The 19,927-nt window shown below is 52.7% G+C and overlaps 1 protein-coding gene across 1 annotated transcript in view; it reads left to right on the top strand.

The window, feature by feature from the left end:
- Positions 1–17,831, top strand: part of SORCS2 (sortilin related VPS10 domain containing receptor 2) — a 565,855-nt gene extending 548,024 nt beyond the window's left edge. The window contains exons 24-27 of the mRNA XM_064286206.1: positions 916–1,015; positions 1,722–1,824; positions 10,242–10,345; positions 17,490–17,831. Coding sequence (XP_064142276.1) covers positions 916–1,015; positions 1,722–1,824; positions 10,242–10,345; positions 17,490–17,554 — 372 coding nt within the window. The 3' untranslated portion in view covers positions 17,555–17,831. The remainder of the gene's footprint in view (positions 1–915; positions 1,016–1,721; positions 1,825–10,241; positions 10,346–17,489) is intronic.
- The last annotated feature ends 2,096 nt before the right edge of the window (positions 17,832–19,927 follow it).

Here is a 19,927-nt window from a genome sequence, read left to right as displayed (position 1 = left end):
ATTACAGCACATTATGGAGAATCATTACGTTACATTACATTATGGAGGGTCATTATATTATAGCACATTATGGAGGGTCATTACATTACGGCACGTTATGGAGAGTCATTACATCACATTATGGAGAATCATTACGTTACATTACATTATGGAGGGTCATTATATTATAGCAGATTATGGAGGGTCATTACATTATGGCATGTTATGGAGGGTCATTACATCACATTATGGAGAATCATTACGTTACCTTACATTATGGAGGGTCATTATATTATAGCACATTATGGAGGGTCATTACGTTACAGCACATTATGATTATGGAGGGTCATTACATTACATCACATTATGGAGAATCATTACGTTACGTTACATTATGGAGAATCATTACATTACAGCACATTATGGAGGGTCATTGCATCACAGCACATTATGGAGGGTCATTGCGTCACAGCACATTATGGAGGGTCATTACATTATGGCACATTATGGAGGGTCATTACATTACATTATGGAGGGTCATTACATTACAGCACATGATGGAAGATCGTTACACTACATTACACTATGAAGTAATGGTGGCACAAGGATTAAGCAATTGGCTGTGAACCAAAAGGTTGGCAGTTGGAACCTGCCCAGAAGCACCTCAGAAAAAAGGCCTGGCGATCTGTTACTGTAAAAATAACAGCCTAGAAAACCCTATGGGCAGTTCCACTCTGTCACATGGGGTTGCTATGAGTCAGAATCGACTTGATGGCACCTAGGACAGATGAGGAAACTGAGGTGCAGAGAGTGACTCTCCCACAACCCCAGGCTCCAGGGGGTCAGAGTTGAGCCTCAAGCCGTCCGCCAGCACTTCCTACTCCCCCGGGCACCCCTGCACCGAGGACCCTGCTCAGCCACTCTCTCTGCTTTCAGAGACTCGTGGCCATCCAGCAGGTGCTGAAGGCTCAGAGAATCAGTTTCTTCTTGCGTGGCGGGATCCGTGTCCTGGTGGCCCTGCGGGATGTGGACACAGGTGAGATGGTGCTCAGCCCTGCAGGGGTGGACGTGTGTCAGGCCCCTCGACGCACAGTGCCACGGGACCTCCACACCGCCCACAGCGCCTCCTGGCCGGATGTTGGCCTCAGGGAAGACCCCATCAGCCCCCAGACCTGAAGCCAGCTGATCTCCCTGAGGATCACATGGGGGCTCCTTCTAATCATTGTCCCTGTGCCACAGCCGGTGTCCCCCAGGAGAGCGGTGGTCCCGCATGGCCACACAGAAAGCCCCTTGGCCCTCTGTCACTCACCCACCTCTCCTCAGCCACCCCAGAGGGAGCTGGGCCAGGGACTAGAGACCTCTGCCCCTGCAGGGGCCGGCATGTGCCTCCCACAGCTGGCCCCTCTGAGCATTTTCCTGCTGCTATTCAGAAACACCACAGTGGGGGGCTTTCAAGAGCAGACATTTTCTCACAGAGGAGACATTTTCTCACAGAGGAGGCTGAGAGTCTGAATTCAGGGCACAGCTCTAGGGCTGTCTGTCCCTTCGCTGGTCTGTCTGTGCTGCTCCTTACATTACACAGAAGTGATTACATTTAGGACCCATCCAACCAGAGTGTGACCTCATGAGCATAAAACTGTTCCCAAGCAGGGCCACACCCACAGGCACAGGGGTGGCATTCCACTCACCTGGGGGTACACGATTCAATCCGCGACACCCACTGACAGCTGCTTGGTTTGCAGGCTTCCAGCGGCTGGGTAGAGGCAGTGGCTACTGGGCAGTGGTGGTCCTCTTTGTCGTGGGGCTCTTCGCCGTGGGAGCGTTCATCCTGTACAAGTTTAAAAGGCAAGGCCGCCTGCTTCCCGAACACTGGCATGGGTGCTCTCGGGCAGGTCCAGGAGGGCTTCCTGGAGGTGGTGGCTGGGAGGGTGGCTGTGTGTTTGTCGTGTGGTGGCTCCAGGTGCAGGGGGCACTCCTCCAGCTTCATTCCCTGTTCTGTACTGCATGGCAGCAGGTCCCCAAGGTAGATAACCAGCCTCTCACAAACCCCCAAGCCTATCCCATCTCATCCTCCATCCTTGGGGTGTCCTAGCTCACACCCTGTTCAGCCCCACCCACCCTCTGAGGGAGGACACTGTCGCATTTCACAGACCAGGGGACCAGACTCAGAGAGGGTAGGCAACATGCCCAAGGTCACAAGGCTGGTGAGCTGTGTAGCCAGGATCTGGCCCAGGGCTGTCCCTGCCCTGTGATTACTCAGCCCCTTCCCTTTTCCAGGCCCCAGGGGGTGCAGCTGGGGGTCCTGCCCCGGCACCCTGGGTGGGAGCAGGTGGGGGCTGGTCTGAGGCCTCTAGGGCAGCAAGCAGCTTGCGTCCACAGGGGGGTCCTGTGACTGTCTGCACTCCTGAGCCTGCTCCCCTCTGTAAAATGGGCAGAATAGCCTTCTCCAGCCAGGACTGAGTGGGGCAGCCCCAGGGGTTGGGAATCTGAGCTCACCTGGATTCCAGGCCTGGGGAGGAGCCAAACGACAAAGGTCACCAGACCTGCTCCCTGCAAAATGCGGCTTCCAGACGTGACCCAGCTGTTTCCCCTTTTGCTGGTTCAGCTCAAGTGGTCCCCAGGGTCCCTTGGAGGACATAGCACATGCCCCTTCATACTTGTTACGGGTGAGGGCCCCTCCTTTCTGGGCCCTGGATGCCGACCCTCTATGCTATCTGCCGCCTCCCCTACTCTGCTCCAGGAACGGGCCTCAGTGCTGACGAGGCAGACGCAGCCCTGCCCTGGGGCAGTATCCAGGCTGGGGCCGCAGTCAGCACCTTGGACCTGCCCCATGTCCAGTTCCAACAGAAGGGGACGCCTGATACACTCTGAGGGCATGTGACCGGGAGAACTGAGCTAGTTGGAGAATCCAGGAGGGCTTAGCGGCAGAGGCGAGGTTTGAGTGGAGATCCTGAAGGACGAGTAGGAGTTAGCTGGCCAAAGGGGTCAGAGCAGAGCCCAGGCTGGGGGCTTCCTGATTTCCAAACTTGCAGACGCCCACTTCTGTACTTGCCCAGCTGGGGGTCTCACGGGCATCTGGGATTCCAGTGGAGCTCAGCATCCTCGCCCCATGGGCCCCCTGAGCAAAGGGTACAGCCCTCCTTTGGCCCTGGGTGACCCTCCCTGATCTCCACAGCCACCCTGGCATAGATTTGTCACGGCCAGGAGGCCGCAGAGGTGGCGTTGGGCCAGTCCGCCTTGCTACCCTGAGAACAGAAGCTGTTTAAAGGTGGTGTGGACGGGACCCTGAGGCCCTGACTCCGGTGCCCACTCGGCTCTGATTTGTAGGGCTTGGGCAGAAGGCGCCCCCACCACCCATCAGGCCCCCCACCCTCTTGTGTGCAGTGGCTTCTTCACATGGACGATGTGTGCCGTGAGGACCTTTGAGAGGCAGGTCCACAGTCCTCCCGCCTCCCGTGGCCTCTCTGGATGGCCTTGTTATGAGCCAGTCTGGGTGTTTTATTGTCTGCCGGAGAGCTGCCCACAATTTTATTTCTGATTTGGGGCAGGGGTCACAGCAACTTCTATTTCAAGGGGCGGTTCTCAGTCCCCAGGCTCTGCTGACGTCTGGTCCCCCTGGCGTGTGGGAATGCCAGCCCACACCGGGCATGTCCACACACACTATCCCAGTTAATCCCCACGCGTGGTGTTCTTGTCCCTGTTTGCAATGACTGATGCTAAGCAAGGAGGGGGGACAATATTTGCCCAGAGACACACAGGCCCTCTCCCAGCTCCCAGCTCCCAGCTGCCTCCTGCAGGGGCCCCATCCCCATCCCTTCTCATTCTCCTGCCCCTCTTCACTTTTGTCCTACAACATTCAAATTCCGATTCTGTGATTCCAACTTGACTGCCTGGTGGAGAGCTTCACAACAGCCTCACCTTCCCTACCTGTAAAATGGGTGGTAAATCTCCTGGGATGCTAGGAGACAAACGTCTTTGTCCCAGTCAGCTGTTCCTCTCTGCTGCACAAGCGTGCCTGTGAGCCAGCAGAGCTTAAATGCATCCTCTTGAAAAGCAGAGGCACCCGCCAGCTTCCTTGTCAGACCAGCCTGGAAGGATAATTACATAAAAGGCATAAAACCACACTTAGCAGCAAACACATCATAAAGACGGCCCTGCAAGCAGTAATGATGCCTGGCCGCCGGCTCCGATTTGGCAGGCTGCGAAAGCCCCACATAACACCCACCTGGACACTCGGTGTGCCAGGAGCCCGGTAATTTCCGCCTCAGGCCCAGCTCCAGGAGCAGCGAGACCCTTCTGGGGCACTTTCCTCCAGGCTAATGCAGTGAGGCCCCATCCAAACCACAGGGCAGCCCAGCACGGTGACAGAATATGAGAGCAATCTCAAAGACCTGGGCCATGGGTGACATCGTCAAAAATGGCAGAACAGATGGCTCCAGGAGCTCAACCCTCCACAGAAACATCAAAAAAAAAAAAAAAGCAAAAACTGTCAGAACACTGGAAAATAGTCAAAGGTCTATAGCAACCAACCAAATGCTGAATCAAGAAGAAGGCACCTTAAGCACAATGTTTTAAGGAAATCTCTGTCAAATGAACAGCTGACCATGAGCTAAAGGAATAAAGACTTCAGAGACCACACACAACAAAGAATGTTGTTGTTGTTAGGTGCCGTTGGTTTCAACCCATAGCGACCCTATGCACAACAGCAGGAAACACTGCCCGGTCCCTGCCATCCTCACAATCATTGTCATGCTTGAGCCCATTGTTGCAGCCACTGTGTCAACCCATCTCCTTGAAGGTCTTCCTCTTTTTCGCTGACCTACTTTACCAAGCATGATGTCCTTCTCCAGGGACTGGCCCTCCTGATCACATGTCCAAAGTACGTGAGACGCAGTCTCGCCATCCTTGCTTCTAATGAGCTGTACTTCTTCCAAGACAGGTTTGTTCGTTCTTCTGGCAGTCTGCGGTATACTCAATATTCTTTGCCAACACCACAATTCAAAGGCATCGATTCTTCTTTGGTCTTCCTTATTCCTTGTCCAGCTTTCACATGCATATGAGGGGATTGAAAACACCATGGCTTGGGTCAGGCACACCTTAGTCCTTAAAGTGACATCTTTGCTTTTTAACACTTTAAGGAGATCTCTTGCAGCAGATGTGCCCAATGCAATGCGTTGCCTGATTTCTCAACTGCTGCCTTCATGGGCGTTGAATGTGAATCCAAGTAAAATGAAACCCTTGACAACTTCAATCTTTTCTCCGTTTATCATGATGTTGCTCATTGGTCCAGTTGTGAGGACTTTTGTTTTCTTTATGTTGAGGTGCAATCCATATTGAAGGCTGTGGTCTCTGATCTTCATTAGTAAGTGGCTCAAGTCTCTTCACTTTCAGCAAGCAAGTTTGTGTCATCTGCATAATGCAGGTTGTTAATGAGTCTTCCTCCAATCCTGACGCCCCGTTCTTCATACAATCCAGCTTCTCAGATTATTTGCTTAGCAAATCGAGTAAGATCGAGTAAGTATGGGGAAAAGATACAACCCTGACATACACCTTTTCTGACTTTAAACCATGCAGTATCCCCTCGTTCTGTTTGAATGACTACCTCTTGATCTATGTACAGGCTCCTCATGAGCACAATTAAGTGTTCTGAAATTCCCATTCTTCGCAATGTTATCTATAATTTGTTATGATCCACACAGTCGAATGCCTTTGCATAGTCAATAAAACACAGGCTAACATCTTTCTTGTATTCTCTGCTTTCAGGCAGGATCCATCTGACATCAGCAATGATATCCCTGGTTCCACGTCCTCTTCTGAATCTGGCTTGAATTTCTGGCAGGTCCCTGTCAATGTACTGCTGCAGATGTTTTTGAATGATCTTCAACAAAATTTTACTTGTGTGTGATATTAATTGTATTGTTAGATAGTTTCAACATTTTGTTGAATCCCCTTTCTTTGGGATGGGTACAAATATGGATCTCTTCTAGTCAGTTGGCCAGGTAGCTGTCTTCCAGATTTCTTGGCATAGATGAGTGAGCACTTCCAGTGCTGCATCCGTTTGTTGAAACATCTCAGTTGGTATTCCTTCAATTCCTAGAGCCTTTTTTTTTCTATAGGGTTGCTCTGATTCAGAATTGACTCGATGCAACGGGTTTTCTTTTTTTTTTCTCCAAAGTTTTTAGTGCAGGTTAGACCTCTTCCTTCGGTACCATCAGCTCTTGATCATACGCTATCTCCTAGAAGGTTGAATGTTGGCCAGTGCTTTTTGGTATAGTGACTCTGTGTATTCCTTCCATCTTCTTTTGATGCTTCCTGCGTTGTTTAATACTTTCCCCATAGAATTCTTCACTATTGCAACTCAAGGCTTGAATTTTCTCTTCAGTTCTTTCAGCTTGAGAAATGCTGAGAGTGTTCTTCCTTTTCGGTTTTCTGTCTCCAAGTCTTTGCACATGTCATTACAATACTTTGTGTTCCCGAGCTGCCCTTTGAAATCTTCTGTTTGGGTCTTTTACTTCATCATTTCTTCCTTTCGCTTTAGCTACTCTGGGTTCAAGAGCAACTTTACAGAGTTGAAGAAAATTAGAACAAGTTCACGAGAGCCAAAGTACAACCTTGAATATACCCCACCTGAATTTAGAGACCACTTCAAGAGCAACAAAGAATACGGCCTTTAAAACATAGTTTATAAAAGTCACTAAACAAACAAACAGTTACAACCCATGGCAACAACAACAACAAAGTCAGAGGAGGGGGGAGAATATGATTTCCAGAGTTACCACATTATAATCTTTTAAATTTCCAGTTTTCAATAACAAAAATAAATTATGAGGCATGCTAAGGAGCAAAAAGTTAATAGAAACTGTCCCTAAGGAAGCACAAACATTGGACTTATTAGACAAAGTCTTTAAATCAATTGTCATAAATCTGCTCAAAGAGCTCAAAGACCTAAAGAAAACCATCGACAAAGAACTAAAAGGAACCAGGAGAAAGATGTCTTACCCAAAACAGAATATAAACAGATAGAAATTATAGAAAGAAACTCAATAGAAATTCTGGAGCTGAAAAGAAGAACTGAAATTTGAAAACTCACTAGAGGGTCTCAACAGCAGATATGAGCAAGCAGAAGAAAGTATCAGGAGCTTGAAGACAGGTCAATTGTGATTACCCAATGTCTAAGTTATTTAGTGCTGCTACAACAGAAATACCACAGTGGGTGGCTTTAACAAACAGAAGTTTATTCTCTTACAGCCTAGGAGGCTAGAAGTCCGATTTCAGGGTGCCAGCTCCCAGGGAAGGCTTTCCCGGCCTCTGTCATTTCTGAGGGAAGGTCCTTGTCATCAATCTTCCTCTGGTCGAGGAGCTTCTCAGCACAGAGGCCCCAGGTCCAAAGGACATGCTCTGCTGCTGCTGCGTCTTTCTTGGTGACATGAGGAGGTCTCCCCTCTCTGCTTGCTTCTCTCTCCTTTTATGTCTTGTAAGATAAAAGGTGACATAGGCCACACCCCAGGGAAACTCCCCTTACATCAGACCAGGGCTGTGATCTGAGTAAGGGTGTTGCATCCCACAATAATTCTCTTTAACATAACCTAATCTTGCCTCATTAACCACAGGCAGAAATTAGGATTTACCACACAGAGGATAATCACATCAGATCACCAAATGGAGGACAACCACACAGTCCTGGGAATCATGGCCTAGCCAAGTTGACATGTATTTGGGGGACGTGATTCAAACCATAACGCCCAGTTGGAGGAGCAGGAAGAAAACAATGAAGAAGAATGAGCAAAGCCTGAGAGACCTGTGGAGATTATCAAGCGTACAAACACACATGTAACAGGAGTCCCAGAAAAAGAGGAGAGAAAGGGGTGGAATGGATATTTGAAGAAATCATGGTGAAAGACCTACCACTAACCAGCTCTGGATCTGGGCCAGTCGCTTGTCCTCTGTGAGCCTCACCATCCTTATCTGTAAAAGAGGACTAAGAAGAAGAAGGTGGAGGAGGAAAAGAAGGAGAAGGAGGAAGGGAAGGAGGAGGAGGATGAAGGAGGAAGAGGAGGGGGAGCAGGAGAAGAGAGGGAGAAGGCAGAGGTGGAGGAGGAGAACTAGCAGTTCCTTCAGGTGAAACAACAAACAAACCAGTCTTAGAAGAATACAACCAGAACGCTCCCTAGAAGCGAGGATGGCAAGACTTCAGCTTGCTTACGTTAGACACGTCATCAGGAAAGAGGAATCATTACCAAAGAACATCATGTTTGGTAAAGTAGTTGTTGTTAGGTGCCATCGAGCCAGTTCCCATTCGTAGCGACGCTGTGTACAACAAAACGAAACACTGCCTGGTCCTAGGCCATCCTCAATCATTGCTATGCTTGAGCCCATTGTTGCCACCACTGTCAGTCCATCTTGTTGAGGGTCTTCCTCTTTTTTGCTGACCCTCTACCAAGCACGATGTCCTTCTCCAGGGACTAGTCCCTGCTGACATGTCCAAAGTATGTGAGATGGAGTCTCGCCATCCTCTCTTCCAAGAAACATTCTGGCTGCACTTCTTCCAAGACAGATTCGTTTGTTCTTCTGGCAGTCTCTAGTATATTCAATATTCTTCGCAAACACCATAATTCAAAGACATCAGTTCTTCTCTGGTCTTCTTTATTCATTGTCCAGCTTTGGCAAAGTAGAGGGTCAATGACAAGGGGACCCCTCAGTGAGACGGATTGACACAACGGCTACAACAATGGGCTCAAACATACCAATGATGATGAAGATGGTGCAGGACCAGGCAATGTTTCACTCGGTTGTACAGAAGGTCACCATGAGTTGGAGCCGACGTGACAGCACCTGACAACATCACAGGCATCGTACTAAGTGCTTTCCTGGCATCACCTCCGTGTGTTTGCTTTTGACCTTCTGAAGGCCTCCCAGCTGAGGCCTGGCTCGTGGAGGGTGGGGTCTGAGCATGTCAGATGGCTGGAGGAAGGACCCAAGTAAGACACCTCTCTGACTCAGAGCTGAGTTGGAGACCCACAGCTGAGGTGCTCAGGAATCAAGCCCTTGCTCACAGCCCCGTCCCACTTCTCATTTCCCTTTGGAAATCCACTGGGTGTGAATGTTCATTTGGGTTCAGTCCAAGTGCGCTTAAGAGATCTGAGTTGGCAGGGATGTCCCCATTTCTGCCCCCAGGGGGGAGAAGGCAGGGGTGGCCTGCCCAGGCTGTGAAGGTGGGGGACGCCTGTCACAGGTACCAAATGGCATTTCCTCCCCATCCTTCAGGCCACCTAAGGGTAGGTGATGGGGTCCACATATTGCCACAGATTACTGCACACGGAGTAAGCGTTCAGCAGGAGTGTGCCCTGGCCTCTCCCAGACTGGAGCCGGCCACGCACAGGCCCACACCCACGAGCATGTGATCAGGTGACCACGCTGCTCCAGCCTGGAGGGGACACAGACCCCTGTAGTCACCCTCTGCACCAGAGCAGGTCACGTGGCCCAGCCCACCCCCAGGCCTGAGTGCTCATCCTGCCGTCCAAACACCCTAAGACCTGGAGGTTTGGTGACCGGCACCCAGGAAAGTTCCCCTCCCCGCTGAGACTCACCCGCTCCTTGGACAGAGAGGATGTGAACCCATTCTGGGTTTGGACAGTGCTGTCAAGTCAATTCTGACTCATAGTGACCCTATAGGATAGGGAAGAACTGCCCCATAGGGTTTCCAGGGGGTGCCTGGTGGATTCAAACTGTTGACATCTTGGTTAGTAGCTGAATGCTTGACCTCTGTGCCACCAGGGCTCCAGATTGGACTAAATGGGGTATTAAATGTGGAGGAGCCCAGGGTGAAGAGTTGGCCCCACCCCTGCCTCTGGCCTTCGGAGTGGAGGCAGGGAGGATGCACAGCTCTGGAAGCTGAGGAGGGGCTCAGGGGGAGCCTCTCCAAGCCAGTCTGCATGGCCTGTTTTGTGGGGACACGCACTGACCACCCCCTCCCAGTTGGAACCCACTCTGTCCCTGTCTCACGCCCCTGGTCCCGTTATCAGGGAGACAGATGAGATGAGCAGACATAAGCACCCAGTGTGCAGGGCAGAGGGGGCACCCAGGAGGGCTTCCCAGAGGAGGTGGCTTTGCACAGAGACTGAGTAGGAACTGAGTGAGACACAGGGCTCTGGGGTAGGGACCTCTGGACTGATGTCCGCACCGTGCAGTGGGGCAGCTGGGCCCAGCGGAGGGCCCAGGGGCAGGAGGCCTGTCATGGGCTGAGCCCCACCTGTGGCCTGCAGGAAACGCCCCGGCAGGACGGTGTACGCCCAGATGCACAACGAGAAGGAGCAGGAGATGACCAGCCCTGTGAGCCACAGCGAGGATGCCCAGAGCGCCATCCAGGGTGAGGAGTTCAAACGACGCTCTGGCCTCACACAGGGGGTGACGCCCGCCCCTTCCCGTGCCTGTAGGCCCGCCCCCTCCCGCAGGCCCGCCCCCTTCCTGCAGGCCCGCCCCTTCCCACAGTCCCACCCCCTCCCGCAGGCCCGCCCCCTTCCTGGAGACCCGCCCCCTTCTGCACCCACAGGCCCGCCCCCTTCCCAGAGGCCCGCCCCCTTCCCACAGTCCCACCCCTTCTGTGCCCACAGACCCGCCCCCTCCCGCAGACCCACCCCCTTCCCACAGTCCCGCCCCTCCACGCCCGCAGACCCTCCCTCTTCCCACAGTCCTGCCCCCTCCTGCAGACCCACCCCCTTCCCACAGGCCCGCCCCCTCCGCGCCCGCAGACCCGCCCCCTCCTGCAGACCCGCCCCCTCCTGCAGGCCCGCCCCCTCCCACAGACCCGCCCCCTCCTGCCAACCCGCCCCCTCCCCGCAGACCCGCCCCCTCCCGCAGACCCGCCCCCTCCCGTGGGCCACCGGCCCCTCTGACCTGCGGGCTTCTGGGGCACAGTGTGAAGTGAGCCCCAAGCCTGCGCGGAAGGTGAATTCAGGGCCGTGGGCCCTGGCGGCACCACCTGCCCAGGAGCGAACTGCCCTGTAGGCCCCACAGTGCTGGGGAAGGACAGAAAGACGGCTGGCCCCCACGAGGCTAGAAGTACAAGTTCAGGGCGCCGGCTCTAGGGAAGGCTCTCTCTGCGGGCTCTGGGGACCGTCCTTGTTCCTTGTCCCCTTGGTGATCTTCATCTGCGTGGCATCTGTCTCCCCCATCTCTGCTTGCTTCCTTGCTTGTTTAATCTCTTTTATATCCAAAAGAGACTGGCCTAAGACACACCCTAAATTGATCCTGCCTCATTAACATAAAGAAAACCCATTCCCAGATGCAGTTATAACCACTAAAAAAAAAAACCCAAACCCCTTAAAGTCCAGTCCTTTCCGACTCATAGCGACCCTATAGGACAGAGAAGTGCCCCCACAGGGTTTCCAAGGAGCGCCTGGCGGATTCGAACTGCTGACCTTTTAGTTAGCTGCCATAGCTCTTAACCATTATACCACCAAGGTTTCCTGTTATAACCACAGGTAAACCAAAACCAAACCAAACCCACTGCTGTCAAGTCAGTTGCGACTCGTAGCGACCTCATACGGTTTCCAAGGCTGGAAACCCTTACAGGAGCAGACTGCCACATCTTCCTCCCACAGAGCGGCTGGTGGGTTCCAACCACAGACCTTTTGGTTAGCAGCCAAGCACTTTAACCACACGTATAGGGGTTAGGACTTACAACACATATTTCTGGGGAAACGGTTCAATCCGTAGCACCCCCCGACCCTCCCAGGCCTCCTGTTCACTGGGAGTGAGTGACGGTTCTGTGACTGCTGTGCACATGGACGTAACCACCTGTGCACAGCACTTCAGAGTGTGCACAGCACTTTCTTAACCCACCTCCTCTCCCCGCTGGCCAGGCTCTGCTCCCCGACCCGGTGGCACATGTCCACAGTCTTCAAGTCAGAACATCAAAACCCCACGCAGCTCACCCCGGTGAGTCCTGTGAAGACAAACATGAAGGATCTCAAAGATAGCTCACAGCAGTGACGTTGATACCATTTAATGTTGTCAGGTGCCGTCGAGTCGGTTTTGACTCATGGAGACCCTATGCACAACAGAACAAAACACTGCCCGGTCCTACGCCATGCTCACAATCGTTGTTATGCTTGAGCCCACTGTTGCAGCCACTGTGCCAATCCATCTTGTTGAGGGTCTTTTTTCTGCTGACCCCTGTACTCTGCCAAGCATGATGTCCTTCTCCAAGGACTGATCCCTCCTGACATGTCCAACGTATGTAAGACGCAGTCTCGCCATCCTTGCTTCTAAGGAGCATTCTGGTTGTACTTCTTCCAAGACGGATTTGTTCATTCTTTTGGCAGTCCATGGTATATTCAATATTCCTCGCCAACACCACAATTCAAAGGTGTCAATTCTTCGGTCTTCCTTATTCATTGTCCAGCTTTCACATGCATATAAGGCAACTGGAAACGCCATGGTCAGGTGCACCTTTAGTCCTCAAGGTACCAATTAAACACACAGGTTCCCCTGGTGAGATGGTCAGAAGCGATGCAGTGTACCTTTTTCTTGCATATGGGGCGGCGGGGGGGGGGTGCACAAACACTTTCAGGGCAGGGAAGGGCCCCTCCCCACTTCTCCATCAGGCCTCGGGGTGTTTACATGGCAGGATGAGTGCCCACCCTCGCCCTCAGGCAGCCCAGACGTCTTCGTCCTGCAGTGAAGTGTCTTTGGTCTGCTGGGGCAGCGTGACAGTGATGTCTTAGCTACCTCGGAGACAGGGAGCCTGGATGGCACAACCGGTTTGGGCTCGGCTGCGAACCCAAAGGTCGGTGGCTTGAACTCACTAGCCACTCCTCAGAAGACCTGGCGATATATTTCCATAAAGATCACAGTCTAGAAAACCCTGTGGGGCAGTTCTACCCTGCCCTATAGGGTTCCTGTGAGTCGGAATTGACTTGACCGAGTTACCTCAGGCTGCCTTAATAACACAAATATGGCAAGTGCGTGGCTTTTAAGAGCAGAAATTTATCGTCCGTTGGTTTTGGAGGCCAGGAGTCAGAATCAGGCTCTGGGGGAGGGGAGGTCCCTCCTTGTCGGTACCCCAGGTGTTCCTTGTTCTTGGCACCCGTCTCCCCACTCGTGTATCTTTGTGTCTAACCTCAGGTCTAACCCACTGTCCTTGAGTCAATTCTGACTCACAGTGACCCTACAGGGCAGAGTAGAACTGCCCCATAGGGTTTCCTAGGCTGTAATCTTTACGGAAGCAGGCTGCCACATGTTTCTCCCACAGAGCGGCTGGTGAGTTCGAACCACTGACCTTTCAGTTAGCAGCCAGCAGTCCAGGGTTCCTTTCTCGGAGGTTATTCTGGTCTTTTTATAATGCAGAAGGGATTAGGCTTAGGACCCACCCTGCTCTGGTGTGGATTTGTTAACATAACAAAGAAAACCTGTTTTCATGGCCACCTCCATAGGTGCAGGGCCAGGACGTTCCAACATCTTTAGGGGAACAGGATGCCATCCACAAAGGCAATGACTGTCATTTACTGAGACCTGGGCAGGCGCTGGCATGGTGTCCATTTATACAGAGGAGAAGCCTGAGGTTCAGAGTGGTTACTCAGCGTCCCAGAACCACTCAGCTGATACGAGGTGGAGCAGATTCAGATCCAGTCCTGGGGTTCCGAAGCCCGTGCACTCGCCCAAAAACCCCTTAACACTCAAGCGCCTCCCTCCACCCAGGTCAGAAGGTAGCCGATATTGTCAGCCTTGGGGCGCCACACCGCTTCTATACAGCCCAGCCCCCCTTCACACGGGGGAGCCGCGGCCCCGGGTCACAGAACCTTCCAGAGGGCCTGGGAGTCTCAGGAAGACAAGAACTGTTTGTCCTTGATGCTGTTTGCTGTCAATAATAATAATAAACCCAAACTAAGCCCATTGTCATTGAGTCGGCTCCGACTCACGGAGACTCCATGTTGTCGGAGTAGAACTGTGCTCCACGGGGTTTTCAGTCGCTGATTTGGGGGAAGTGGGGCTGATTTTTCGGAAGCAGTTCACCAGATGTTCCTTCCCAGGCACCTCTGGGTGGACTCCAACCTTCAACCTTTCGGTCAGCAGCTGTCTTAGTTATCTAGTACTGCTATAACAGAAGTACCGCACGTGGATGGCTTTAACAAAGAGAAATTTATTTTCTCACAGTCTAGTAGGTTACAAGTCCAAATTCAGGGTGTCAGCTCCAGGGAAAGTCTTTCTCTCTCTGTCAGCTCTGGAGGAAGATCTTTGCCCTCAATCTTCCCCTGGTCGAGGAGCTTCTCAGGAGCAGGGACCCTGGGTCCAAAGGACGCGCTCTGCTCCTTGTGCTGCTTTCTTGGTGGTATGAGGTCTCGCACTCTCTGCTACCTTCCCTTTCTTTCCTTTTAATTCTTGAGAGAGAAAAGGTGGTGCAGGCCACACCCCAGGGAAACTCCCTTTACCTTGGATCAGGGAGGTGACCTGAGTGAGGGCGGTGTTACAATCCCACCCTAATCCTCTCAACCTAAAATTACAATCACAAAATGGAGGACAGCCACACAGTACTGGGAATCCTGGCCTAACCAAGTTGATACATTTTGGGGGGCACATAATCCATGGCAGCAGCCAAGCACATTAACCGTTAGCACCAGCCAGGGACTACAAGAGTAATGACGGCACTGTAACGATAGAAGATTTCAGCTGAGCACTTGGTACGCACCAAGCGCTGCCAGAATCCTTTATCTGCGTGGCTCATGTAAACCGCACCACAGTCCGTGAAGGCAGGCACTGCTGTCCCCACATGTTGCAGATGGAAAAACCAATGCCCAGCCAGGGAAGGGCCTTGGTGAGGTCTTAGGGTCCTCTAGAAAAAGAGAACCAGTGACACATAGAGAGAGAGAGATTTACTTCAAGAGGTTAGCCCTCAGTCGTGGGGACTGGTGAGTCCAAAATCCATAAGTCGGGCAACAGGCTGGAGACTCCTGCAGGCACACAGGATTATGGGGGACTGGTGGGTCCCAAAATCCGTAGGTCAAGTGACCTTAGGAGTGCAGAGTGAAGAGAGAGTTCTGCCGAAATGTCTTCATAGCCTGAAGGCAGAGCACACCCTAAGGAAACTCCCCTTTCAGCTGATTGATCGATCAATCATATTACATTAAGTTATATTATGGAAGATGATTACATTACACTGCATTAGATTACCAAATCAAAAACCAAACCCATTGCCATTGAATCAATTCTGACTCCTAGCGACCCTATAGGACAGAGTAGAACTGCCCCATAGGGTTTCCAAGGAGTAGCTGGTGGATTTGAGCTTCCAACCTATTGGTTAGCAGCCAAGCTCTTAACCACTGACCCACCGGGGCTCCTTGCATTAGATGACACTGTGGAAATTACATTTTACTATGGAAAGTGATAACAGGGACCTGCCAGAAATTCAGGCCGGATTTAGAAGAGGATGTGGAACCAGGGATATTATTGTGGATGTCAGATGGATCCTGGCTGAAAGCAGAGAATACCAGAAAGATGTTTACCGTGTTTTATTCACTATGCTAAGCATTCGACTTTGTGGATCATAACAAATTATGGATAACACTGCGAAGAATGGGAATTCCAGAACACTTAATTGTGCTCATAAGGAAACTTTACATAGATCAAGAGGCAGCCGTTCAAACAGAACAAGGGATATCGAGTGGTTTAAAGTCAGGAAAGGCGTGCATCAGGGTTGTATTCTTTCACCATACCTATTCAATCCGTATGCTGAGCAAATAATCTGAGAAGCTGGACTATATGAAGAAGAACGGGGCATCAGGATTGGAGGAAGACTCATTAACAACCTGCGTTATGCAGATGACACAACCTTGCTTGCTGAAAGTGAAGAGGACTTGAAGCACTCACTAATGAAGATCAAAGACCACAGCCTTCAGTATGGATTACACCTCAACATAAAGAAAACAAAAGTCCTCACAACTGGACCAATAAGCAACATCATGATAAACAGAGAAAAGATTGAAGTTGTCAAGGATTTCATTTTACTTCGATCCATAATCAACACCCATGGGAGCAGCAGTCAAGAAATCAAAAGACCCATTGCATTGGGCCAACCTGCTGCAAAAGACCTCTTTAGAGTGTTGAAAAGCAAAGATATCACCTTGAGAACTAAGGTGTGCCTGACCCAAGCCATGGTGTTTTCAATCGCCTCATATGCATGTGAAAGCCGGACAATGAGTAAGGAAGACCGAAGAAGAACTGACGCCATTAAATTGTGGTGCTGGCGAAGACTATTGAATATACAGTGGACTGCCAAAAGAATGAACAAATCTGTCTTGGAAGAAGCACAACCAGAATGCTCCTTAGAAGCAAGGATGGTGAGACTACATCTCACTTACTTTGGACATGTTGTCAGGAGGGATCAGTCCCTGGAGAAGGACATCATGCTTGGCAGAGTACAGGGTCAGCAGAAAAGAGGAAGACCCTCAAGGAGAAGGATTGACATAGTGGCTGCAACGATGGGCTCAAGCATAACAACGATTGTGAGGATGGTGCAGGACCAGGCAGTGTTTCATTCTGTTGTGCATAGGGTCACTATGAGTCGGAACCGACTCGACGGCACCTAACATCAACAACAGTGGAAGGTGATTAAATCATACTGCATTAGATTATATAATGGAAAGTGATTACATCAGATTACATTATGAAAAGTTATTACATTATATTACATTACATTGTGGAAGGTGATTACATCACGTTACATCGCATCCCATAGCATCTCATCTCATTATATTACATTAAGGAACAGCAACTAGTCTGGTGTTCAGCCAAACCACTGATAACCAGAGTCTCAGCAAGTTGAGGCGTGATGTTCACCCTCACAGTCTAGGTCTCACTAGCTGTTGGGTGACCATGCTGGGACTCAGGCTCAGGACCCTTTGGCTACAGCTGGTGGTGCGCCACTCCTTAGAGCTTCCAGTGACTTTCTGGATGGGTGGACACTAGACGGAGGAGAGAAGAACATCCGGGCAGCTCTCGGTCGGGTCAGCACTGGCTCCTCCTGCCATGCCCAGCCTCTGTCCCCCCTTCTCTGCATAGTGCTAGCACTGCCCCTGCCCAGGGCCTCCCAATTAACCTCTCTGTTTCTGATGGTCACCTCTTGTTGCCTCCCTGGCCTCGCCATGCCACACCCTGCAGTGGTCACTGCCAGGAGGGGCTGCCACCTGAGCCCTTTGTGTGCCCCCTTGCTGCCAACGCCGAGGTCACCCCCATGGCAGGTCAGTGGGGCAGTGGGTGGGGCTGGCCATGGCCTCCATTTGGGAGGCCCTTCTGGGTTCACTGCTTGTGCCGGCACCAAACGAACCCCACCTCTCAGCCACCACCCAGGAGACGTAGAGACCCCCACCCCCACTCCAGTGCTGACCGTAGGCACCCACTGCAGGAACCTCGGATGCCCACTGCACGCTGGCTGGATGGCGTTGGCACACCACTGCACGGCCCGCCCCTCTCTGTGCCAGCCACGGAGCGCTGATGGCGGTCTCTTTGTGTCCTAGGCAACCACTCGGGTGTGGTCCTGAGCATCAACTCCCGGGAGATGCACAGCTACCTGGTGAGCTGATGTTGCCGCAGACCTTTCCCGGACACTCCTCTATGCCGTTCCCTTTCCCTGTGGGTCGTCGGACCAGCGCCCAGCCAACACCAGGGCAGGAGCAGCATCCCCTGGACCGACAGGAAGCCACCTCCTCCAGGTGCCCCACGCAAGGGCCAATGCTCCTTCCCTGTCCGGTTCAAACTGCCCGGCTTTCGGGAGGGGCACGGAGCTGCCAGCCCCGGATACCTGGACACCCCAGATACCCCGGACACCCCAGATACCCCCCACACCCTGACACTCTAACACCCGGACACCCCAGATACCCCCCACACCCCGACACTCTAACACCCGGACACCCAGAGCCTGGACACCCCGATTCCCTGGACACATGGAGACCCGATTCTGGGCCCTGTCTGCCCCTTGGCCCCACAGCAGCCCCCACTCTTACCCGCCTTCAGCCCTGACCCTGCAGAGCTGAGGCCAGGTCCGCCCTGGGGCCTGAGGTTGGTGGGTGCCCCAAGCTCCTGGGTACCACAGACCCCATTCCACTACTCCAGGCCTCAGGGGGATGCTGGGATCCTTCCAATCGTTGCTGTCCTCGTGGAAAGCTCCTGCTCCTGGAGAAGGCAGCTCCTGCCCCGCAACTGTCCTTCTTTGGGGGAAGGAGTGTCCACGCCCCCGAGTCTTGATAGTCTGCACCCTGGGGGACCCTCTCAACACCACCTCACATGCCCCCCGCTGCCCCTCCTGTTTATAATCTGCAGATAATGTAAACGCCTCTCTAGGTAGCTGATTGGGGTTCACTGGTTTTGGACTTTCTATTTGTATGGCCAGAAACCCTGGTGACGTGTTGGTTAAGAGTTTGGCTGCTAACCAAAAGGTCAGCAGTTCGAATCCACCAGGCGCTCCTTGGAAACCCTGTGGGGCAGTTCAACTCTATCCTGTAGGGTCGCAATGAGTGGGAATCGACTCAACAGCAGTGGGTTTGTTTTTTTGTGGGTATTTGTATGGCCAAGCTGCAGGCCTCGGGGTGGCCTTATCTGAGCCCGTTCTTGGGGATCCCTTTCCGGAATGCCCAGGGTTTTCTTCTCCGCGGCCTCCCCTGGCGCAGCCGCTTTGGAGGCCGAGGGCAGAAGCCGCCCCACCCCGCGCACGCTTCCCCAGAGGGCTGCTGCTGCACGTCAGTCTGCGGCCAGCAGGCGGCGCCCTCCCCAGGCCTTTTCTACCCGGGCTGGGGGGCTCAGAGGCACCTCTTGTCCTGCTCTTCCTTACAGCTTTGGGGCCCCTGTGGAGCCAAACGAGGAGAGGTGTAGGGTGTCAGGGCTGGTAGAGCCGTCAGAAACCACACGCCTCATTTTGAATATGGGGAAACTGAGGTCACACAGTGAGACAGGCACAGAGGCAGCACAGGACATGCCCCTGCTCCCCGGTCACACCCTCCCCTGACCCCACCCTCAGCTGGAATCGGGGGCGCTAGCTTGAATTGATCCAGAGACATGCACTGTTGTTGGGTGCCAAGCAGGGACTTGGAGGCAGGGGGCTCTCACCTTTGCCTTGAAAAGGGAAATAATCCCCTCCTCCTCCTCCTCTTCCTTCCCTCTTCCTCCCCCCTTCCTCTACTTCCCCATTTTCCTCCTCCTCCTGTGTCCCCCTCCTCCCAAGCTGGGCTCTAGGGGGCCATGGCCTTTCACTCGGAGGGTCAGGTCACTCAGCCTATGAACTGCTGGGCTATGGTGTGTCAGGGATGAAGCTGGGATGTTGTCCTGTGCACCACGTTGGGGCTTTGGGGGGCCATTGATCCACTTCCCTAGTAAGGAGCCGTGGCCATTAGAGTGAGAAGGCTCCAGGGCGGGTGGACTCCTCAGCCAGGGCAGTTCCCCACACCAGGGGAGGCTTAGTGCTCTCCTGCCAGAAGGAGGAGGAAGGCGTGTGCCCAGACCCCTCTTACCTCCATGCCCCCTGGTGGGGCTCCTGGACCACCCCTTCAAGGCCACCCTGTGAGCTGCCCCTTGCTCTTGGGGAGTGGCTGGGTGGGGACCTGGGAGTGGGGAGCTGGCCAGGCTGGCACCAGGAGGATGCTGTGATTCTCTGGGACCTTCAGGACAGGCCCCACCTGCCTGCTCCGGGTAGCCAAAGGCCCTTGGCAGAGCCCACCATCCCCCAGCCACCCGCCTGCTGTGAGCGTCAGACACACGGTCAGATACCGTCAGCACAGTCCAGGTCTAAGGTCAGCATAGAATGTTCTAGAAACAGTCCCCCCCCCCCCCCAGCCATTAGCTCACCAGTGCCTGTGGGTGGGTAACCAATTCAGGTCTTTGACTTCCTGGCCACTCAATTCTTTCAGCTGTGTGGGTAGGTTTCTTCCCTTAGTTATTTGTGTTTTTCTGGTATTTTATGCTA

Source organism: Loxodonta africana, chromosome 5 (genome assembly GCF_030014295.1).
Source record: "Loxodonta africana isolate mLoxAfr1 chromosome 5, mLoxAfr1.hap2, whole genome shotgun sequence".
Taxonomy (NCBI): Eukaryota; Metazoa; Chordata; class Mammalia; order Proboscidea; family Elephantidae; genus Loxodonta; species Loxodonta africana.
The sequence above is the reverse complement of the archived record's forward strand: the minus strand, read 5'-3'. Positions and strand labels throughout refer to the sequence as shown.